General features: G+C 42.4%; 1 protein-coding gene across 4 annotated transcripts in view; it reads right to left on the reverse strand.

Moving 5' to 3' along the window:
• The window catches only part of kcnip4a (potassium voltage-gated channel interacting protein 4a), a 162,811-nt gene that overhangs the window by 33,017 nt on the left and 104,113 nt on the right, over nucleotides 1–25,681 (reverse strand). Inside the window, exon 1 of one of the 4 annotated variants that reach the window (XM_079580412.1) lies at nucleotides 8,146–8,606. The exons of the other annotated variants lie outside the window; for them this stretch is intronic. Within the exon in view, the coding sequence (XP_079436538.1) occupies nucleotides 8,146–8,257 (112 nt within the window). The 5' untranslated portion in view covers nucleotides 8,258–8,606. Of the gene's footprint in view, nucleotides 1–8,145; nucleotides 8,607–25,681 lie in introns of those variants that run through there. 4 annotated transcript variants of the gene reach the window in all.

Here is a 25,681-nt window from a genome sequence, read left to right on the forward strand (position 1 = left end):
GAGTGACTGCATATACAATGCGCCAGGGACTCCATGCCAACCTTCTTTATGAGAACGAGCATGCTCTCGCGGCGGCCATAATAGCAGTCCGGCGAAGAGGCCAAGGCACTTATTGAAAAACCAAGGGGAAAATGCAGCCTATGCCTTTAATTACAATCATTTGTCACCTCAAAGTGTTTCAATAATGGCGAATCTCAAAGAAACCCAGAGATAGGAAGCTCTCCTGGCCTTTCTTTCCTCTGGCACTTATGATTGCAGAGGACAAAGAGCGGAGATTGGTCACACTCTCAGACTTCAAAGTTCAAAGCTTTCAGGACAGAAAGTACGAAGAGTAAGAACATTATGCGGAGAGTGTCTAGATACGGGGGGAAAAGTTTGCGAGCACGTCGAGATTATGTTGAGATCGAACCAGCGCCTTAACAAAAGGTTTCTTGCTTGTGAGATTGACTCGCCTTTGTTCGTTCTTCTGTCATTTCCTTTCCCCGGCACTTTGCCTGGCGCACCATCAATCACAACACCAGGTGAATTAGCACAGTTAAACGGGATATTGATCATTATGATTTACAAAAGAGCGGCGCCAAACTTTGAAATCCAATTTTTATAATGCGCTCTGCATTGCGGAAGCTCAACCCAAAGACAAACAACCGTATGCAAACACCGGCAAATAGGATTTGTGGGTGAATTCCCAGTAGCTCCCAGAACTGATTACACTTTTATTTACACGGCGTGGTGATGTAAGCATTTTCATTTAAAAGTTTTGACACTGAACACCACAGTGACTTATGGGGGGGGTTTGCTGCTCTGTTCTCTTGCAATGTTTTGGAGAGACTTATGAGACGGTAATCTAATATTTACTGGTAATGAGTGGAGCAGGCTCTTTACAATGGCCTATTTCTCTTTGAAACGGTGCACCCCACTATCCAGGTCTAATTTTATCGGGGATGTTTTGGCAGCCGGCGCAAACGCTACGAGTTGGACTGATGGGTCACAGTGCGATGTTAAAACACACGAGTCACAACAATAGATAAGAGGGGAAAGCGCCGAGACTTCAGTACATGGGATAAAAAGCACTTATTTTATATGTGCAACGTGATATGACAAAGCAGAATATAATCCTAATAATGCTTAAAAATTCAACAGACGTCAACAGTGCCGAGTGCACAGTTCATGAGATCTGCTTCATTATGCACAAGAATGTATGTCCTTGGCATAATTGCATATTGAATATTATGGCTGGATTCCAGGAGCAACATTCTTATTCATTTTGTTGGCTAATTAAAATCACGAAAAAGTTGAGTGTAAATCGCTGCTTCTTTTTGCCTTGATTGAAAAAAAAAAAAAATGAAAAAAAAATCTGCATGTACCGCTTCAAGGCCCCAGAGATGCTTTATCAAAGGCTTTTTTACTAACGATAAGTCAGGGTATGCCAGATTTCGCTTTAATAAGGCCCTTAGTAAATTCTGTTGTGGTGAAACTCAATAAGTGGCATCCAAAGACATATTTAGATTTAACAGTGTTACACTGAATGTATTTTTGTTGCCTTGGGAATAGGGACATTTAATTAGAGACATCTTTAGGAGTACAGTCTGCTTCGCCCACTGGGATTCTTAAGCATGGCACTTGTCAATATCGCAGCCCTGGCTTGGACTATCCGTATAAATTCATTAACAACTGCTTGGCACTTTGTAAATTGAGTGTGATCTGTAATCTTCAATTTAGACAGACAGAGGGGGAGCAAGAAGACTGATGAAAAGCTTGTTTGTTGTTAGGAGGAATCAGTCTGATAGCATTTGTGATTGTTTTGAGATTGCGTAGCCTGGCCAGCCAGACGACACACATTGTCTTTTCTCTATAAACACGTGTAGTTATGGCCTTGCGTTATCTCCGTGAGTTCTGATGGGCATGATTAACCAATCTGTCTTATAGAAACAAACATGGCGGCTCACACAAGCAGGTATAAGTAGTAGATTTGGCACTAATTTTCAGCCAAATCAACAGGTGAAGCACTAAACTCGCGTGAAAGAGGTTTTAAAGGGACAGGCCACTGTTTTTCCATACTGAGAAATGTTCTTACCTGAGCTTAGACGAGTTGATTTGTACCTGTCTGGTCTTTAAGCTCAGTCACGCAAAAAGACCGAAGATGTTTTCCCTATTCACGACCTCCGTACAGTAATATCTACTTTTGCGTGACTGACCGCACGCACAAAGACCAGGCAGGTACGCAGCAACTTGTCCAAGCTCAGGTAAGAACATATCTCAGTATGGAAAAACGGCAGCCTGTTCCTTTAATATCCACTCTGAATGATGAAATTAGCCAATGGAGTCTTCCGCATTTGAGACACATAACAAATAAATCTGTGATTGAATTGAGACAGAATAGAAAATGATTTGCAATTAATTATATGCCAGACACTGGATATTGAACAGAAAGTAGTCGTGGCTTGTTGGGCAAGCCAGAGATTGTGAATATCTGGATATAAAATTAGATCATTAACTTTATAAATAGGCACAATGGGAGTACTGGTGCTCAGGCGCCTACTCTGAGCTACTTAATGTTTGCTTGTGTATCACTATGACGCTCTGAGAGGGTATTTATCCCTTTTCTGTGGAAGCATAGACTGACTTGAATGATAGGACTAGCGCAATGTCTCGAGTTCATGTCTCTGAGTCCTGCACCAATGGTAAAACTCCTGTATAAGACATTGTTATTTCTCTAGCAATTTAGAAAGCAGTCGTGGCTTGTTGGGCAGGCGAGAGATTGTGAATATCTGGATCTAAAATTAGATCATTAACTTAATAAATAGGCACAATGGGAGAATAAAGATCAATTTTAGTAGCAGTGTGTTATTCAATAGGTGGCGTCCTTTGGAAAGACAAGGAGGTCTTATTGTGTAGGACACAAAGGTCGAATCAATCACTTTCGCTTCCTAAAGAGGAATCATTGTGAAAGGCCACAGGGTAATTGGGTTAGTTGATAGATGCACGTAGAAAAGACAATACGAGCATCTAAAAAGCAAGCACCACCTACGCAGTGAGAAGAAAACTTTTAATCTGTAAGCAACTTGGATTTATTCGCCAGATGGATATCCTCAATTAAATTATGGGGCAGAAGCTAAAAGCTGCCATTCGGAAAGATGAAAGAAGCTAAACAGTCCTGCTTCGATGATGGATGTGCGATTTTAGCAAAATAGAGAGAAAAAAAAACAATCTTGTAAGAAACTGCCGCAGCCATAAAGCAGCGCGTGTGTCTCTGCACTTAACAAAATGAACAATATGCTGTTACTGTTCATAGTGTGGCTAATCCCTCACCGGGAAGTTAAAGAGCATTTTAGAACTTGGAGGGACACTGTTGACTCCGTGACGGCTTTTGCGGAGACGTGATGTGACTGCCGATGATGCTCGTGACAGAGGTGCTAGATCACACGTGTGAGCCAACAAAATAACAGCAAGAAAAGGTTGCATTTGCATCAAGATTTCAACAGCCATTCGGGGACAGTGGCCACTTTTCCGAGCCAATTTTTCACACACCCGTGACGCACTACCTGACAGTGAACTTGACACTCTTCCGCGACCTGCATTTGATCCACGGCACCAAATTGGAGTTTGACCAGGGCCTGACCTCGGCACTGAAGACTATGTCCCTGGGCGGACTGTTTGCAGCCGGCTTCGACGATTGGCCGTAGCACACACAACACTTTCGATAAGTGAAAACAACAGGGAAAACGCTCACACCCGACGCCTGCAATAAATTCCCATCGAGGACACAGGGAATACAGAAACCTGGTTAGATAGACATCAGCACTAAAATAGAGTGTGCTCCGGTTCACCGTAAATGGACAGCCGAAAGGTTGATTAATGGTAGAAATGCAAACAGATACGCCTTCTGTCCATCTTCTGCATGAGTCTGTCTGCCCGTTACTCAGTTTACCCAGAGTATGTGTGAGTCACAGCAATGGAGCTGTTCATGTACTGGGCTCAACAGGTGAAACAGAACAAATGGCTTAACTTTTTTCGGACTATAAGTTGCAATTTTTTGGCTGGGGGTGCGACTTATACTCAGGTGCGACTTATATATCAAAATATGTAATTTCACTTGTTCGTTATTTTCACACTGACAGCCGCTAGAGTGCACTCTTGACTTGTTTACCACTAAGACTGAACACAAATGCCCGAAAAGAGACTTACTGCAATGAAGAAAACAAAAAAAAGCTAATTGCGGGCTAAAAGCTAGATGTCCACAGCTAGAGGAACGAGTTCGCAAATGGGTGTTTGAACAATAAGTTGCCGGGAGAGGCTTGTCAACAGTGCACCAGGGTGGCTGGTGCGACTCATACTCCGGAGCGACTTGTATATGTTTTCTTCTTCTTCAATATACATGTTTTGGCTGGTGTGACTTTAACTTCAGAGCGTCTTATATGTGTTTTTTCTTCTTCATTATGCATTTTTTTTTGCTCATGCGATTTATACTCAGGAGTGACTTATAGTCTGGAAAATACAGTCGAACAAATAGAACAAACCATTACTGCTTTTTACTAGTTGTGAAGGCAGGCAAGCAAACTGATGGCGGAGTTTGGAACGCAAAACAACTCAAAACAATTATGTGATGGTTCGTGGGCTTTGGAAATGCGGATAACACTTCTGGGATATATCTAGTTATGCAGCAAAATCCAGGAAATACAGGTTTTCAGCACTTCAGCTTATCAAGAAGAAATGACCAAAGCAAACAAAGATTGCAAAATACTACACCATGCATGTGTGAAGTAACAAGCAGAAAAGGTTACTCCTCCATTACACATGAAAAAGTGCCACAGGTAATACAGAAGGAGCTGCATAACCTATCCAATACAATGCAATTCTCACACATGTGACCTCCTTTGAAGTCGTCTCACCAAGGAAAGAACAAAAGTTTACACATGTTAGCAGCAATCACGGAGTATAGTGATAAATAGGTGCAGCCAGACACAAAGAAAGCAAGGTTATTCCTCAGATAGTATATGTGCAGTGAACATACCTGTGCCCGTAATTTATCACAGGCTGACAATCTGATTAGTCTGCAACCTTTGACGCTATGCTCAGCACTATGTTGTAATAGCTCTCTATTGAAGGACTAAAGCATGCTGCTCCTGTGAAATGTACCACGAAAAACACTTACAGCGCAGGGATGAAAGAGAAATTTTCTCCTGGGTGTAATGTTGCAGTGCCCAGAATTCTAGACTGTAGTCAATCGGATGTAAAGCTGACTGAGATGGTTATAAAATGGACAAACAAAAGAGAAAGGTACAGATGAACTTGTCTCTGATTGCACCACAGTCTGAGAACCTCTAATGGACAGTTTGTAGCGTCAGTCCTGTTGTATTTCTAATCAAAAGTGTTCAGACTTGGCCGCTCGTCTCACATTCACAGCAACGCTCTGGCGATTGTGCGCACTCTGATGCAACGATCTTGTTCGACTCCTGGCTCGCTCTCGTAGGTCTGGAGCTCTTCCATTCTGGTGCACAAGGGGATTACAACACAGCGCTCCCAGAAGGGCAGCTATGACCCTCCTCTTGTGCAACGGGCGTTCTCCGACATCTTCATCTCGTCCACTGCCAGCTGAGGCTACAGTACTGCGGTCGAAAACTAGAGTCCAGATGAGCCCTGTCTGCGAGCCGCACAAAACAAAACAAAAAACGGCAGAGTGGAACCTCACATGCTCTGAACCCTCCGGGGAGCTGCTCAGGTGGCGTCTAGTACAGGATGAGCCTGGAGAGGGCCGTGTCCAGCTGTGAGCATGTCTGAGTGTGACAATGTGGAGCCAATACTGCATGTGTACCGCACTACAGTCCCTGGCGTATCGACGAGAGGTAGTAGAAGAGACTTGGACAGGAACAGAACTGAAAAGGTACAGTGCATTCAAGTCAACTTAGAATATTAACAAGCAATAAACGCCGATATAAGCCAACTTTTAATGAGATATTGAGGTACTACTAATGCTTTCAAAGGGCTTAAGGAAATGTTGATGGACGCAGTTATAAACAAAAATGCAAATTTTAATTAGTAGAGTAATTTAAAGATACGATCATGCTGACACTGCAGTTAAATGGAGCATATATAGACCTATTTGTTTAAGGGACGATAATTGCTGATGTAATTAACAATAGATTAAAGTGATAATCATTTTCAGAAGTGCACGATTGTGTTGTAAACCTTACAGAGACCACATTATTCAAATCACTCATGCTGTGCTATTTAAGGGAAAACATTTTTTGACAAGAATTAGATTGGTAGAGGGCTAAACTTCAGGGTTAGCAGGTAATTATGCACAATGAGACCCCATGGATGTTTATCTATTTGCAAAGAATGTTGTAAATAATTGCTGATGTTGAAAAAGGCTGATTGAAAAGTCTAGAATATACGTGCCAGTTTCTTTATGCACTGCCTTGAAACACATAGGGCCCATCCATCATCGCTGTATTGACCATGTGACGGCTTATAACGGATTAGATATCAGGTATTCTCCGCTATTCAATCAGTAATTAACCTATACTGCGGATCCTTGACACTGCCGATCACATTCACAGTCAAAGCAACTCCCTGCTCTTTGACGTCTCCATCACGCCGCCGCGCCGCGAGAATCAATATTATGTCAGCTGTGCCTTAAAACAAAGGCAGTTCGCGGAGGTTTGAGTCCTTGGCTGTTTGGCGAAGCATATAAACTGTTAGTGTGAGCGAGCCTCACGAATGAGAACATAAGTAGTCCCGTGTGGATTTAAAATAACACCACCAAAGCCAATACGCAGCTGCGCTTCTTCCAAACACTCCTCCAGGTCGGGCCACTGTTTTCCACTTGAAAGACGGGATTGCTTTTACTTCCCTATCACTTCGAAAAAGTACTTAGCGAAAAGCTCCTTGAATAATTTCCCCAATTAGCAGATAAAGCGCGTACTGAAGAGTCGATGGCTGAAGAGTTTCAACGGCTCTTGTATCGACTTAATGAGGCAACTGTACAGCACATCCCAAACTAAACTGTTTACTTACTCTTGACAAATATGGTGCCCGCAGAACGACTCCCGGCTCTTCATAACCAGTGGCTTTGAGCACTCTGCTAAAGCCATGGCAATTTCATCATTCTCATCTCTAAGCACTTTCCCGAGCTTTCTACCATCATATATTCATAATGCTCATCCGTTTGTCTAACTTTGCTTTGCAACGGAAACCTCAATTAACCCCCAACATTATAAACGGCAGTCATAAAAGCCTCAATGTGGTTTTGAAGTAGTTGCCGAGAATTCTAAACGGGGAAATGCTGGTAATGAGAGTGTAAGCAGTTTCCCTATGAAATCATTTCTAGGAAGGGCAGACACAGCATGCAAAACTGGCTTAACCAAGTTTTAATGTGAAATGTTTGATTTGTTTCAGTGATCCTGCATGTTTAGTCCATCTCAAAACACCACTCAACACTTTGACATACGTTAATAATGCATCGGTTTTATATAGTGCTTTTTTGGACACTTAAAGACGCTTTACATTGTAGTATTCATTCACTGGTAAGGTACTGTTATAGCCACAGCTGTCCTGGGGTAGACTGACAGAAGCAAGGCAACCAGTCTGCACCATCGGCCCCACCACTCACTCACTCACTCACTCTCCTTCCTCGTCTTCCAAAACAGTCTCCCATCCAAGTACCGACCAGGCCCTTCCCTGCTTAGCTTCCAAAGTCTGACGGGGTCGGGCAGAGCAAAGGCAGTATGGCCACACACATTGCACAGAGCAATCCATTAGATGCCTCTAAATTTTAAAGCCTAGACATTTTTCCAAACTCTCTGATCCTGTCCATAGTCAAACTCTCTTCCCAGGGCAGATCAGCATGTTTGCCAGTATCGTAATTTGAACTATACCCTGGTCACTGCGGCAGAAGGAGTGGGATTGGAGCCCTCATAACATTATCCCATAAATATGAAGACAGAAGTGCCCTAAAGTATTTTGAAATACCCAGGTTAAAGCTACATATTCAACCTTTTATCTGTCCATCAAAGGTAAAATGCAAGTTGAAGAAGTTGTGTCAAGGTGATTGTTAAGGTTTTGCCTCCAAAGGGAAATCTGTTCTCTGCTTTTGACCCATCCTCCAAGAGCACCCTGGCATAGGTAGAAGTGGCGTCGCCTTACCCTCAGAGAAGCTGATGAGCCCCAGCAGGTGGAGCAGCTTGATGGAGGCGAACACCAGCACCACGATCCCCACCGTCTGAAGCCCCTCCGTCTCCCAGATGGCACTCAGCATCGCTCCCCCCTCGACCCACTCTGCGCCGCTGTCGCTTCCACCACCACCATACCCGGATCCCAGTCCAGACCCGAACCCCGACCCGGTCTCCTCACCCTCCGCCGGACTCCCAGGACCGGTGCCTCCACCTGGTCCCGAGCTCCAGTTGCCCTGTACCCACTCCAGCTCTACGCCAGCCCGCCTCCGCTCCACCTGCCTCCCGCCAAAGCCAGCCTGGGAAAAGTTTCTCTTTCAGGCAAAGTCCGTCAAAAGAAGGGGAAACTCGCAAAGCCCGCGTCCGCCTTGGCTTTTTTTATATAAAAGACTCTAATAAAACTAAGCACTTCTGTGACTGTCACTTTGTTAGTCTCTGCCGCTGTGGTCGCTTCACTGCAAACTAACGGAGGGAAGAAGAGAGAGTCTGGCTATGAGTGAGGGAGAGAATGGGGAGGGGAGGGGAGCGCAGGCAGCGGAGGGGAGGGGGTGCTTCTCAGAGCGCTATGTACACATTACTTAAAACCTGCTTTGAAGAAGATCTTTTCAGCCAGCAGTGCGGCAACCTTGAACTAATGCGAGCACACATTTCATCCAACACAAACAAGCTTTATTATCTGAAGAAGAAAAAAAAAAACACAAAGCCAATTAGATTTTTGACATTTGCAAAGAAATAAGCACCGGCTTTGAAGATGGTGACCGCTCAAATCGCAAATTCCGATTCGACTGCGAAAATCAGTGTGCAAGCCCAGTAAACATCTGCTGCTACCTTCCATTTCGCTAAACCTAAAATATTCAAAACGACATCTGTACTAACTGGCTTTTGAGGATTTGCAGCCCACTCCGTGCTCATTCAGAAGCAGATTGAGATTCCAAACAGTCCTAAAGAGATTGAAAACGCCGTATAAAAGAATGTGCCTGGCAGAAAGGAAAAGGAGGGAGTCGCGGGATTGTGATTTCGACATGCAACATACAAAAGGGGGAATAATCCTTGAGCATGATGCCCATATGTTCACTGGGTTCATGTGTGCGAGAGAACTGAGAGCACACCACCCTCTACTGGCCCTGTGTAGGCTGTAGTCATTAGAGTGGCCCGGCACAACAGCCCTTTTCATTTCAGAGTTTGCAGCAAACCCCAGAAAACTCCCACTCCTTTACTCCCAGTCGATATGCAATTTCGAGCACACATTCAACACACACAAAAAAAATCTGACTGCAAGAATTCGAGCTACAGTAAAGCCATCGGGAGTTTGACTGATGAAAGTAAACAAAGTAGTACACTGCCTTTAAAAATGTACTGGAGGCTTTACTGTCCATACTATAAAGGAATCATTAGGACTGATGTTGCTATGAGATTCCCAGTCTAGTCTCCCCATGTGGAATTTTCATGCCAAAACCCGACTTAAGTAGTTGTTTTGCTTCTCCTGCTTCAAAATAAAACACAACCCTTGACAATACACTCTGACAGGGTACAAGTCCCCCAGTGATGTGTGCTGCTTGCTGATCACCGTGTTTTCTCCCCATGATGCAAACTGTCATCCGGAGGCAGCGGCGGCTTCTGAACCGCGTTATCCATTTCGCAGCCAACAAGTGCACGCGACTGGCTCCACATCAATGCCTCCCGCGTCCCATCACAGCATCATTAAAGGGCGCGGGGCAGGCGGCCAACGGGGGCATTCCGCTCTGCTCTACGCAGCCAAAGATTCCCCCGCCTCGAGGCAAAAAAAGATGGACACATAGCCTCCGGCGCCAAAAAAAAAGCTTCCTGAATATTGACTGTTAATAAAACGTGGAGAAAATAAAATACGACGCGCCCAATCACACACTCTTCCGAGCACGGACATCCGCTAACCGAGCAATAAATTATGGAGGCAACAGGGGGTAAACAGGAGGGGAAGTGGGAGACGGCGGCGGGATGAGCATCTAACGCGATTCAATCACAGTGTTGTCAGGTAAATATTACATAGACATCTTGCCCATTAGCCAAACGCCAATTCCCCACAATCACAGTCAGAGTTCGGTGACAGACACATTCCTCAAGAAGTGCCGCAATCACTGATCTGACAGGGCGATCTTCTTTGCGAGATTAAAATTACAAAAATGCAGTTCGATTGAGGGGAGATAATGGGAAAGGGAAGATCGCTGCAAACAATCTGACAGATATGCGGTCCTAAAACCGTGCAGTTCCTTCCATGCCTGTTTCCAAGATCTCACAGTGATCATTTGTAAAGCATTAAAACTTGAGTAATATACGTTTGCCTTAAACATTACTGCTGGTTGAGTGAGGGAATGCACAGGAGACAAAGCAATGAGTTTAATCCACGGCCAACGTTCAGCTGCTTTGAAAATACAAACTGGCTGAATAAGCAGCTTGGCAACTATCTATGAATCACACTGGGAGAAAAACAAAACACTTGAGTTATATTTTTTTATTCTAAAGAAAAATAGGCACGACTTTATGGTTCATAAAATAGAGGTATGAAACAAAAAATACCAACAAATGAATGCTTTCCAGTTCAGCGCCATTTTTCATAAAGAGTCCATTTCATTCTTTAAAGCAGTACTAAGTAACTCATGCCCCTAGAGGCCATAAGCGCCGCTGCAGGTGTCGTAGCATGTTGTGTTTTTTTACTTATTAATTGTCCATGAGAGTAAATACTACGCTGACAGAAAAGACAAAGGGAGAGAGGGATATTTTACATCCAATTACACAATGGAGATAATTTTTCTCGAACTTGTGTGTTTAAGTGGAGCTAGCCCGCAGTTAGCTTTGGCCGTTAGCCTGTTAGCTTCTTCTTCGTGATTCTATTAGTGTGTATTGGTGACTCCGACCCGGTGCAGGCAATGGTTACAATTGTGGTTTTCTGGCCAGAGACACCAGGGGGAGATGAAGGACCCCCCAATCATCCCATTAGCACTTGTAGTACCCCCAGAGGAAAGGATTTATTAAGGTTAACAAGTTACTTAGTACTAAGGTGCCACTTGATGGCTGTAGACCTGTCGATTACTAAGTATCATGCTCCTAAAATATCTAAACAAGATGTAAATTAAATTTGATGAACTCAACGTTTTGATGTAGTCTGTCAGGTTAGTCTTTTAGGCCTATTTTAAAGTAAATTACCCAAGTAAACGCAGACATTTTTTACATTTGATCAAGTACCTTCACTTCCATAGAAAGAAGGTATTTCTATGTAGAAGATAACTGCGTGCTCTGAAGAATGCACAAGACAGATCAGATCCCACCGTGCTGTCATACCTTCGCTAAATAGATGTGGTCTATTCTCCTCGGGCCCACAAGGGTGTCTAAAATGTCAAGATGCTCCCAGGTTGAGGATGTCACCGGCTTTGCCTTTAAATCCCTTATCTCAGAACGCGATAAAGATAAGACTGAGTGACAAACCTGTCGTCTTATTGTTCATCTGCTTCTGCAGACCTTTAGACATGGATCAAGAAAAAGATTGCATGTACTGTTTTCCCAACTACTGCCTGACTTTGTCTGACCTTCTTTTTACCTTCACAATAAATCCATCATTATTAGAGCAAATCCCTAAATCTTTTTTTCTCATACCATTCGTTGGTCACAACCGCAAAAACAAATGACTGACTGGTTGACCAAAACAATGCCACCGCTCCGAACATCACCAAGCTGGCCTCGACAGCCAGACTACATGGTTTTCCTTTACAAATACGTATAGTCTGGGGCTCGTGCTAAAGCTACGAGCTCAGACAGGTTTGATTGAAAGGCGGATTAACTATTCAGAGCAACACATTGGCATCAAAACAGACCCAAGGATGAAGAAATGGAAAACTAATAAAAATGAGAAACTGATTAGGTTCACTGTGAATGATACTGGGTCTGTGATATGTCTTCATTTGGGCAACATGTTGGAAATAAGTGATTGGATCGCCACCAAACCTGTGGGAGGCGACCCAGGCTACGCCAAACTCGAACACAGACAAGGCTTATGTCTTACACAAGGACATGACGACGGCTTACTGTTCACAGGTTGGACCCTTAAATGTCTGGTTATGACCACTCTGCAAAAAGTCAAAGTCGGAGAAACCAAATTTGTCAACAATATACACTAAATTACCGTCCATGCAACACATTGGTTCCCACTTCCAGCCCTATTAGAATGAACACTGATACAACGCGATTACCCACAACCAGGTACGGAAGTAATTTCAAGGAACAGCCTCTGGTTTTGTACCAACTTTTCACAAACATCCTTAGAGCGCAGATCCCATTAAATCCCTGCCCGGCATTATCTCAAAGCCTGGAATGAGGAGTTGGGTCGGACTAAGGCCTCATCAATCAAAGCGGGATGCGGTCGTCTCCCTGTTTACAGATCAGCGGCGGGTACAAGTGGCTGATATAATTAGGCGACACCTGCAGCCATTTGCTCAGGCATGCAAAGCGCCTATTATTGTTAGGGTTATGTTTGCCTGGGCACATTAAAATGGGCCTGTCATATTTACTGAGGCGCCGCGTGTGAAGGGGAAGGCAATTACGAGCCGTGAACCGGGGCAGCCCTCGGAGAAGCGGCGGGCGCAATCAGCCGTGGATTAGCACAGGAGCCGCGCCGTACGCGCCGCGCTATACGCCAGGTGCAAAAAAAAAAAGAAATGTGTTCATGCAAATGCGGATTCTGACCCTAAAGCGCCTACATAAGTAATCCAGGGGCAGACAACTTTTCTGCCGCTGGGCTCGGCGCCACATGGGATATTTTGCCAATGGGCCGCTTCGTGTTTTATGTATTACATTAGGCAATTGTGTGGATTCAGATGCACAGAAAGTACATTGCACTTTCATTGCATCAGTTAGAACAATGGCGCCATATGGATGTCATCAATCAGCAAAATCTATGCAAGTCCCAAAGTGCCTTAATGTATGTGCTTTCACCTCTGCGGTCACTTGTTTTCAAGAGGTGCCAGAAGCGAAAACAAAAGTCGATGCTCTTAATATCCCGCTGCCACTTACCAAATGAGTCATGGCGTTTAGAAACTTTGAGCTTGTTGGAAGGAACCTTATTCCATTACTTTATTTGTTTGTTAATTGATGCTTTTATAACCCCTTAACCCCACACCAAGGCCTACATAACGTTTTTGGCGCTCTTTTGCTGCATTTTCATCCCAGTTTTTGTTTCATTTTTGACGCTATCTTGACGTTTTTTTGAAGAAGCTTTTAGATGCGGGTAAAGCCAAACTCAGTTCAAACCTGGTTGTGTGAAAAGTATGAAAGATTCTGTCTCATTGTAAACCAAAACTAGTTCATTTAAAATCACGCTATGTCAAATCAGAAGCAAATACAAGCATTTATTTAGTCACGGGTGCTTTCATTGGTGTAAATTAATTCTAAAGCCACTCGCCTCTCCTCAGCGTAACTTTGCCGGGAGCAGGACACCGCCAAGTCGTTTCTGGTTGCTGCTTTGCTTTGACTGCAGGCGGCCAATCATTAGCCTAATATAAGATACATTAGGTTCATTATTGAAAGAAACAATTGCAAATATAGCATTGTCTGAGCCTCATGAGCGTGTTTCCTGCAAATGTTTGTTTGTGCTTTGAGTTTCACGTGCAGCGCAAACAAGCAGCAACTCCCTTTGCCTTGGTACAGCAGTGTTTTTTGCCTTTTTCTGAGAACTGCATTTGTGGTTTCTGTGTTCCACACTGTTTTACATGCTTTTGTACATCTTTGCCATGTTTCTATGGGGTATGGCGGATTGTTTTAACACAGAGAGTCTTTGTCGGCCTTGAAGAAAGCAGTTTTTTAAAAGTAAACAAACAGCTAGTTTATGAGCTGATGACATTTGAGACCTTCAAATTCCTTTTTCTGAAACACTGAAGAGGCACCAACACCTGCAGCACAGTGGAGGCTTCACAATAGGTGGAGAAGATGGTGAAAGACTGTTGTAGAGTGGAGGGAGCTGCGCAGGAGGAAGAGGAAGGAGGAGATGGAGGAGCTGACCAGTGCAGGACACCACGCTCCGACACAGGGACAAACCCAGGAGGCGGTGCACCGTTTCAGAGGATCAGAGGAGACTGACGGCAGCCATCCAGGTTTCCTCCAGCTTCCTTCCAAAACATGCTGGTCAGGGGATTAGCCCATAGACTGTAGGATTAGCCCAATTACAACACGGGAACAAGTCGCCGTCATTGTCCGTAAATGGGCAGTGAGATAAAGCTCCGGACAGTGTGCTCGCGCTGATAACATTGACCTCCTCCGCTCAGATATATCGGGCACATTGGCACTGTCACCTCCTCCCTGACAGCGACCCGTGAGAGACGCGCCGGGCCAGGGAGCACATCGTGGCGCCTTTCGTGACGTCCTGTGATTTACAACGTGGGCTTTCTTTCGGCCGCAGAGTGCCAGTCACCGCCAAGACTAGAGCGAGGGGTCAATGGAGAATATGCATTAGCCTGGACAGTAAAAAAAGAAGCAGGGCAAGTTGGTTGGAGGGGTGGGGGGGGGGGGGGGGGCTGGCGGGGCATTACACAACAGACTGGAGCCAGTGTCCGCAACATGAAATATGACGAAGAGCAGAAACTCAGGAGGTAAAAAAAATCGATAATTTCTCGAAGGAACTGTGAACGCGGATATAAAACAGGCCGGAAGAACCTGCACAAATGTGTGAGCGATTATGTTTGATCAATGGCAAAGCAGTGAAGCCGATATATATTACGGCCAAACATGGTGGGGCTTAGGGATAATACGTGTGATAAGGTGCTGTTAAGCTCCGGATCGATGTTAGCGCAGCTGAGAAAAGATAAAGAAAGTAGAACTAAGGCTTCAGTTTCCAATCTGTCTCTTTAATCTTTGTGAACATTCGTTTTTCAGACGTTGCAGAATAAGTAGGCCAAGTATGAGATGTAAGTTGTTCAAATTTGGCTTTAATGGCAAATGAATGGAGAACGTTGATAACAAATGTCCACTGCCATTGCTGTTTTACTTATTATCGTAGAATCCATACAGAGCCTAATCTAGGAGTTAAATCAAGATTGCAGTTCAAGGGGAACCTCGATGTTTTTCAGGCGAAGGCCCCTGAAATGATCACAATGACCAACTTTCATTAAGAGTATCACCAATAAGTGACAAAAACAAAAAAAAGTGATAGGTGATAGTAACTTTTTTGTTGTTTATATAAAATTTTAGAACCTTTTTGTAATTTTTTCTGTTGCTTTTACATCACCATTTTTGTTGCTTTTTTGTCACTTTTTTGTCGCTCTTTCATCACGTTTTTATTGTGCTATTGTGGCTTTTCTGGCACATTTTAGTCGCTTTTTTGTCCCTTTTTAGACGTGTTATTGTCGTTTTGGTCGCAATTTTGACGCTTTTTTCAACAACCTTTTAGATTTGAGTAATGTCAAACTGGGGAAAATGTGCTCGGTTCAGGCGGGGGTTAAAGAAGAACTAAGTAACTTGTTTGCCTTAATAAATCCTTTCCATAGTCCCTCTGGAGGTAATACAAGCGAAAACCACAATTGCAACTTTCCCTGCACCGTGTCGGAGGCGCAATACACACTAATAGAATCACGAAGAAGAAGCTAACAGGCTAACTACGGGCTAGCGCCACTTAAACAATATTTACAACCAAGTTTGAGTGAAACAAATTACCTCCATTGTGTAATTGGATGAACAATATCCTCTCTTTGTCTTTTCTGTCAGTGTAGTAATTACTCTCAGGGACAATTAATGAGTATAAAACCGTAACATGCTATGAAACCTGCAGTAGCGCTTCTGGCCTCTAGAGGTATGACTTACTTAGTTCTGCTTTAAGAGATTAAGGCAAAAATACAATTAGGATATCAACAAATGTGTGTCCTGCGTAAGAGTAGAAAATATTCACTTACAGTAAATGTGTCACTTTAATACCTGAAAGGAGTATTAGTATTCCGACAAAACGTGCATCCAGACCAGATCATCTTTTTCTGATTAACATTTCTTCAAAGTTTAGACCATCCCTTATGTCGTTATGTCGCTAACAGAGCAACTTTTCTCCAGCCAAAACCAAACCTCCTCTTTTCCGTCTGCTCACGACAGTCATTTAAAAACATCTTTTCTCTTTTCGAATTATAATGGCAAAAAAGGGAAAACAATCCTTTTTCATTCTCAAGAGCGCGACGGCATCAACATATTGGAATTGATCGCGGCAAATAGCGGCATATTTTGGGGAGAGTTATATTGAGAGGTGGCGGAGTTATGTGTGAAAGTTTTTTTTTTTCCCAGAAAGATTTTTCATCACATCCTACAAAACAATGGGTCAGAAAATGGGAGTCTACAGAAACCATACAATAAGATGCTGACAGTAGCTCCATTTGAATTGCTGTGATTGATGAGAGGGAGAACGACTTTAAGTGTGGACAAAAATGAATATTACGGCAAAGTTAAATGAGTCTGTCTGGAGATATCTGAAAAATAATTGGTGTCAGTAGCTCAGCAGGTGGAATAGGTTTCCTAAGGCAGCATAAACCCTAATTGTGATGGCTGAGAATTGTGTGTGCGTGGTATTATCAAGAGCCCAAATGTACAATGTGGTTAAATCTTCTGTAAAGTTGCTGTAAAGGCAGTTGAATATCAAAATGATTTCATAACATCATATTGGTTTGGCTGAATGAACCTGCCTTAAATATTCCCTCATGATGGGAATGTTTGCTCAGTGCTGATTCTGGATCTCTGCCTCCCTCTGCTGGCACATCTGTCACATGTCAAGCAAAGAGATTCAGCAGATATTTGAACCAACCTATAATTCATTAAAGCTTTAAAACAACTTCTTTGCCATGTAGATTAAACATGTTGATTCATTCAGCTGATATTCATTGGGTAATCCTCTATTTTGCCGCAGGCCCGCGCTCCGATGCCTACATCTCAGCATGATGCAAATCCAGCATCAATATTCATAAAGCATTTAGTGACTGGCGAAATGTATTTATAGGGCTGATGTCAGGAACGATACTTGGCTTGCCATACCGATACCTGAACAACACTTTTTCCAATACCTACACTATTTCTCATCTACAACCAAACAATAATGAGTGGAAGATGTGCAAATTTACAATGTCGGGTTCATCACCAATGTCAAGAAATGTGTGAAAAATGGGGAATTATTTGGGAAAGAAATGGGGGAAAATTGGGAGAAATTCTGGAAAAATTCAATTAAAAAATGGGGAATAATATGGGGGTAAATATGGAGAAATTGTGGCAAAATTAAGGGAAAATTTCGTAAAAATTAAGGTAAAAAATGGGAATAAATTAAGAAAAATTAGCAAAAATTAGGGGAGAAAAATTTAGGAAAATATGAAAAAATTGGGGCAAAAATAAGAAAAAAAAATGGGGCAAAAATTGGGCAATTTACAAAAAAAATGGAAACAATACGGGAAAACTGGGCAAAACAAAATAATTTGTTTGAGCTGAAAAAACCAAGTCACTTCGTTCAATCAAACAGCGTTAAAACTAACCACTTAGAAAGAAATCCCATTTTGTTATTGACGTCAAACAACAGGTCTGTCTTCCATTCGCAGCTATGATTTGTTTTGTTTTTAAACCAAAGATTAGCCCCCCCCTTCCTCCCCAAACTCCTTATCACACGCGCTTGTGGCAGGCTTGTCATATCTCTGGTGCACTCATGGCAAACCACAGTCGCTCAGTGTCACCAAACACACACTCAAAAGAGCCATTTACGTCCGGCTGTGCCTCAAATCTATTTTTAACCAAACGCCATCAAGTGCGAGCACAGAGAACCACAGAGCAGCAAAAACAAAACCAGCACTTCTTATTTTTCAAGCATCTCATATTTAGGCAGAGAGCACTGCACAAGCAATCAGGCTGTTTCACCTAAAAATAACCACAGCGCACTCTGGCCGATCCACAAGTTGAATGTTGAATTTCCTTTTCTCGTAAGGCTTGATGACGTTGCCATGGGATTTGATGAAAGCGGCAAAAAAATATGTCATTGCCTTAACATTTGAACACTGTGCAATTACTACACAAACCCCATGCATTTCAGAACATGCTTGTAGAGACTGACATTTTACATAATGAGACCTTTCGGAGTCAGGATATTAAAGCAGTACTAAGTAACTCTTCCCCCTAGAGGCCATAAGCGCAACTGCAGGTGTCGTAGCAAGTTACGTTTTTTTTAACGTATTAACTGTCTTGGAGAGTAAATACTACGCTGACAGGAAAGGCAAAGGGAGAGAGGGATATTGTGCATCCAATTATACAATGGGAATCCATTTTTCACTCAAACTTGGCTGTAAATACTGTTAGCTTCTTTTCGTGATTCTATTAGTGTGTATTGGTGGCTCCGGTCCGGTGGCAGTCAAGTTGCAAACCTGGTTTTCTGGCCAGAGACACCAGGGGGAGATGAAAGACCCTCCAATCATCCCATAAACACTTGTATTACCCCCACAGGGACTACGAAAAGGATTTATTAAGGTAAACAGGTTACTTAGTACTGCTTGAAGTTGTTTCAGAATGAACTTATATGACTAAATATGATTACAATTTTCCAAAGGCCCTTCCTCTCCAGTTGTCCAGGCTTGGGACTGACACAAAGGACACCCCACTCCCAGGTGGATTGCTGATCACTGAATTTTAAGCAAATTTCATATTTGTATAGAGGCTCTAAATCCTGTTAAGGTGATCAATCTCTCTTTCTCCAATGTCAACCCACTGGCTTTAAATAATTAACAGCATTCTTAATTACCACGTCGCGCAGCTTAATCAAAAGTGTCATCGTAATAGACCTGCGGGCATGTGGCTGATTTCAGTTTGAAAAATACTCAAGTGAAAAAGTTTACTTCAGACATTATTTAAATCAAATTCTTTATACATTTGGGAAAAGGGGCGCTTGCTTCTTCTGCTCTTTGTTTGTTTGGATCAGCAATAAGGCGAACAGCTTGCATGTCTCTGTAGTAAGAAGTGCACATAAATAACAGGTGGGTTTGGTGCCAGGAAAAGACCAAGTCTTGAATATTAGTTTCACACTATGGAGGATATGTGTGAACAAATCTCAAGTGGGCACTGCGGCTATTATTATCTCAAATCACTGACAGAAACAGAACCCAAATGATAAGGCACATTCCCTATCACTCAGTACATAAGCTTGAAAGCGTCATGTCTCCTCTTTCATTCGAGTTGTAAATATAAGCTTCCATAAAGGCAGGTTCCAGGTGTCAGCGATCAGCTGTCCCACTCTCATCTGGATAAACCAGTTAGCACAGATGATTCACACATTCTTATTCCACGTAATGCGATTTCAGCTTAATGAACTTCATATTATTGAGGAAGTGATGTGTCTCAATGCTAACATATGAAGAATTCGATATGTGGCCCGTGTGAGTCATTGGTTTATTTGGTTTATCGTACAGAACAAAAAGGAAAGGTGAGGTCATAATTGGTAATGAGGTGGCAACAAGTAACTAAAACTATTACAGTATGAATACATTAATTCAACTAATTCAATAATCGCCTATTAGGTAAAATAATGTCCACTGAAAACAACTAAACCATTATGTCGCCATAAGAACAGATGATATAAATCCTGTTAATCCTGTAGTTTAGACCTCGGCGAACGAAATGCCCGGGATACTTATGACATGAGATTTCTATGAATGTTTCTGAAGTTGTTTAGGCTTTACACTGTGAAATGAGTTGTTCCCCTTCCAAAACAGGCATGCAGCCCACTACATGTCCAGTCATGATTAATCTAGAGCCACTGAAAATGAAAAAAAAAAGCAACAACAACTTCATCAATTGCCTCAAACTTCATAGGGTCAATAAAATACTTCAATTTGTATTCAAACAACTGGATTTTGTGGGTTTTCCCCCAATATTGTACCACCTTAATCTAGCAGTAAAGTTGAATATGTCAAGAATAACTGGGAAATGACTTATGTAAGTATTTCAGTTTTGCAGACACAAATCTCATGCCAAATGCCTAACTTCCCACAGCATCCACAGGTGGTAGATCTTCCTCTTACCATAATAACTGGCTTCTAACAATCCAAACTGCTCCAAGACCTTCACGAAAAGCACCACGACCACCAGAACCACGATCATCTCCATTCCCTCCAGGTTCACGCTCATCGTGTCTCCCATGGGTCAGCCTTTAGCCATGGTCCGCACACGCGCTCTCCGCTCAGCCACTCAGCCCCAAGTCAACCGCACTCCAAAAGCCTCGAATCACGGCTCGGTCTGATCAGGCGCCGGTGGCAGAGCCACGAGGAGCAGAGAGAATGGGGGGGAGAGGGGAGTGGGCTAAGGGGGGAGGCGGAGGAGGGGATGGAGACGGGAGGAAAGACGAGCCTGATGGGAGAAACTATTCAAAGGACAACTATTGAGAGACATATAGGGCTGTCATGATAATTACTATATCGACTTATCGCTTGATAGACGATATATTTTTGGGCTCGATATTTATCGTGTTTACATCTATCAGCAAAACTTATTGAACTTACTAACTGAAGCAAATTGAGTTACATTATAGTTTGTGTATATTGCAGCTTGTGTGGTATTTTAGGATATGTTTATGCACTGAACAAAGGTTAACTGTCATTTTTATGCCTGTGGGTTGACTGTATCAAGTATCGATAGAGTCAATAATATCGTTTATTGCGATACTTTCCTGCCTCGATGTATCGAACTTTAAACTTGTTCTCGTGACGGGCCTAGAGATTGGTCAGAAATGTGGTCTGATCTTCATCAAAGTGTTTGGATGTTTGGACAATGTTTAATCATTCTTGTGATTTTAAAGCAATACTAAGTAACTCTTGTCCCTAGAGGCCATAAGCGCAACTGTAGGTGTCGTAGCAAGTTACGATTTTTTAACTTATTAATTGTCTTGGAGAGTAAATACTACGCTGACAGGAAAGGCAAAGGGAGAGAGGGATATTGTACATCCAATTACACAATGGAAATCATTTTTTTCACTCTAACTTGGCTGTAAACACTGTTTAAAGTGACGTTAGCCCGCAGTTAGCTTTGCCCGTTAGCATGTTAGCTTCTTCTTCGTGATTCCATTAGTGTGTATTGCTTGCTCCGGTCCGGTGGTAGTCAAGTTGCAAACATGGTTTTCTGGCCAGAGACACCAGGGGGAGATAAAAGACCCTCCAATCATCCCATAACCACTTGTATTACCCCCACAGGGACTAAGAAAAGGAGTTATTAAGGTAAACACGTTACTTAACTGCTTTAATAAAGATCAGACCACATTTTATGACCAATTTAGGCAGAAATGTGAGAAATGTGTGTACTCACTTTTTCCCCCCACTGTATATGCTTTTACTGCCTTAGCTATTAAACTTGTTTCCAGCCTATTTATTAAAAATAAATATAAACACAATACAAAAACATATGAATACAAACCTAATATTGGTTGTTTATAGCTTATGGTCCCAAGATACAATAACAGCTCATTTTTCTTTCACAGTAATGTGATTTGCTGAAAGATATCGATTAAAAGGAATAACCTATATCACTCCAAGTATGGCCTTTTATCATAATTGGATGACTTCTTGCTATTTGCTCTTAAGAAACCAATAATGGGGGGTCTGCAGGCACGTGTCTGGAACAAAGGAATCTTGCGGGCAGACCGAGGAGTGTAAAATGTCAGCTAAAGAGACGACCCCTGCGTCACCTGGACTCCAAATAGAGCCGAAGACCTTAAGGGAGACATGACAAGGGAGAGGTCACGGAAAGACGAGGAGACCACAAGAAAGAGAAGGAGGAAGAAGAGGGGACACATCTGAGCTTTTCTTGCGGAAAAAAAAGCAATTCCGTCAAAAGGTTTCATTCACAACCTGCTGAAAGAGCTTCCGTTTGAACAGGGAAGTGTCCTCCATTTTGAAAGCCCTTCTCCACTCAATCTTTGTCAATTATCATACAAATTCTACCATAAAAGGCTAGTTGTCCAGTCAAACTAAGCGCTCTGTCACTCGAATTGCTGCCGATGAAAGAACGACTCCCGGTATTTAATTAGTGTTTATTCTTTTCTATTTTCAGGCAAACCTCTGTCAGATATTGGACAGTTTGTGAGACATTGCAGCTCATCCGAATCCCGTAAACAAAAAATAAAATCATTTCGGCATCGCCCAGCCAGGCTCACTGTCCCGCTCTGCTGTTGCTTATCACAGCGAGGTGACAATGGGTTTCTAATTAAACACCACAGCCTCTGAGATAAGACCCCTCCAGAACATCTCTGGACCCCGCCCCTCTTCGTCTTCAGACGGACACACACACCCACACTTACCCATGATCTCACTCAGCCCAATATCAGTTACTTTTGTTTGTTTGTGGACGCTCTAAATATAGCAGCCGCAAGATCACGAGGGCCATTTTTGGATTTCTCGAAGAGGAACCAAGCGAAGTACAAAGAAGTAGAAGGCAATGCACATATTGATTATGTAGTGTACGAGAAGATTTGCTTTGCATTTGGTGCAAAAAGAATAGACTTGTGCATCAGGGACATGGAAAATTTAAGAAGTACAAATACCGTTGTCTACTATAAACATAATTATAATCTTTTAATCTTTAATCTAATCCAGTCCAATCCACTTTGTTTGTATAGCGCATATACACAACAAAAGTGCTGCCCATAAAATGATAAAAACAATAAAACCAAACCGATACAAAGTACTAAGTGAGTATAAAACAATATATAGAAACAAAACAGATTTAAAACAAAAAATAAGAATAGAACAGATACAAAATAATAATATATAGAAATAAAAACAGATATAAAAAAGACACAGGGGACGATACAACTCACACGGAGCTAAAAGCCAGAGAAACTGTAGCACCAGGAGGAAACCTGTCTGACTGTCTTCAGTGCTCCTCTGATCCTCTGAAACAGTGCACAGCCTCCTGGGTTTGTCCCTGTTTCAGAGCGTGGTGTCCTGCACTGGTCAGCTCCTTCCTCCTGCGCAGCCCCCTCCACTCCACAACAGTCTTTCATCATTTTCTGGGGAAGAGCTTAGCAGTTAATCTGTTTTATTCTCCAGTGAATGTCCATTAGCCAGAACAACAGAGATAGAAGGCATATGTGTCTTGCCCGGATACCTCCTCTTTTGTCCCTTTTGTGTTTCCTGTAGCGCCTCTCGTGCTGCCTCCACTGTGCTGCAGGTGTGGGGGGGTCTTGGGGGGTGTCTTTGTGCCTCTTCAGTGTTTCAGAAGAAGAAATTTGTAGGTCTCAAATGTTTTTAGCTCATAAGCTAGCTGTTTGTTTACTTTTAAAAAGCTGCCTTTTCAGAACATTTAAGGTCTCTTTGCAGTAAAAAAAAAATCCGCTGAACCTCACAAAACACGGCAAAGACGTACAAAAGAATCCATGCCAATTAAATCCAAATTCCTAGCAGTACTATAGGGAGTTACTCTGGAGAACATGGTGTAGTCAGGAGGCAAGCCAGGATATACAGAAGAATGTTAAAGGGACTATACTGTACAGAGTTTAAAAATGTTAAAACTAAGTATTTTCCTCCCCCAACATCTTCCATGTTCCATGTCCTAATGAGTAGAATGAGCTCACCACAACTGCCTCTGAAATCCTGCACTGTCACTCAAAAAGGTGTTAATTCGGGTCCGAAGTGCCGTCATGCACGAGCTTAATATAGAAGCTGAAGTTACGCATAAGACCTGAGGTGGCAGTAGTGAGTATAACAATGACCAACTTCTATCTAGCCCCTTTAACTATAAAAATGTACGTTATTTATATTTAAACTCTGATAGAAACAAAATCCATTAAGTCAAGTGCCATTCAGATTTTTTTTTTTAAAGAATAAATCAATGTAATAAGAGAACGTGACCTTATCTGAAACTGAATGTGCACTCCAATCACAGCTAAACTTTGCACAGAGAATAATCAGGCCCTGGGCTAAAGCTAATGAATATAATGAAGCCTGGAGCATGTCATCAGCACACAGTATGTCATGTCAATCAGTGACGACGGTAATTGCCAGTGCTCAGTATTGTGGCGCGATGATTGTAAAGCTGGAGATATTTCTGTAGAAGAAAAGTGGTAAAAAATTGCAAGCACATAATTAAACGCGCTATAATGTGAAGGGTTATTAGCCATACCGTGACTACTTTTGCATAAGCAACACTCAAACAAACAAAAAACTTGTGACAAAAGTTGCTACAAGAAATGCATGGGATGTAATGAGAAGAGTCGCTGTATAACAAATTGTTATTCCGTCTTCATCTGTGCGGTCGACAAGCACAAAAAAAAAAAAGTGTGATTCTTGTGTTACATTACCAACTCCAATGGTCAGTCTGCTGTCAATCACACTTCCCAACATGTTGCCAATTGTGCACAAATGCTTTCGTTCGCTCCTCAGTCGGCTGCTATTGCCAGCTTTTTCGCTTATCTGCAGTGTCAAAGAGCCCGGAGGCAGATGGCCGCTTGGTGAATTAAATCTTTGTTTCATATAGATGCCCTCAAGCTAAAAATCTGCATTTAACTCAAAACTGTCAATGCAATAGACAGCCACAAGGCAAACTGTCTACTCCAGTCATTTTACCGGATCAAAAGTTAGGTTGAAAGAATATATTTCTGAGTTTGCTTGTTAGCCCCTATTTTCTCTCATATGTAGCTCAAATGAGACAAAATGAACCTGTTACGCATCCGCAGCCAAATATATACACCCTCTACATGCTGTTGATTTGTCTCCGGCACATTCAGAGTACGTGATGGTCTGATGATATTGACTCGTGGCCTCAGCTGGACCAAACCAATGTGTTACAGGTGCCATTCACACTTCAGAGTTGGCAGCGAAAACTGACACCACCAAAGACCGTATATATGTGCGAGCAAAAATGACGAGGAAATGAGACTGAGACTTGGCTTAAATAGGTTAAAATGGAACTCAAGGAGCATGTTTTTTTCCCCTCTCACAGTCACGCCGCACAAAATATATGCTTGAACTTGCTGCCATCTAGTGGAAAACACTCAAAAGGCATGCAGGTTGTTATAAAATTCAGGCTAGAATACAAGTTGTTCATGTTCAAAAGTTGTCAGCTGTATCTTAACTTGTGCGTATGATATTTGCATTAGACACATTTAAAACGACTGCACAATATATCGCTTATCATACCATGGTCTAGGTGAATACTCGATTCTGATTGGCTGGAGGGTGTCGGTTAAAAAGTGATATACTACACCTAGTCGGGCAACAGTTAAATCACGTTCTATCAACCTTATACGTTTGTTAAGTGATGATGTAATTGCTCTACTTTCGGTTCCAACGATTTATTTATTATAATGGGATCTGATGTTAACCTGTTGTAGAGCCGACTACAAGAAATATTACATTTACTCTAGATTTTCATTAGTTATGCTTTTCTGGCATTAATTTTCGAATTATTTTTTACCATGCACAATGAAGGCTTATTTCAAATATAAAAATATCTTCATTTTGCCTGGAGAAATTGTGAGCTATTGTTTGAATTTGGTGTAAACA

This window comes from Gobius niger (genome assembly GCF_951799975.1).
Source record: "Gobius niger genome assembly, chromosome: 21".
Lineage (NCBI taxonomy): Eukaryota > Metazoa > Chordata > Actinopteri > Gobiiformes > Gobiidae > Gobius > Gobius niger.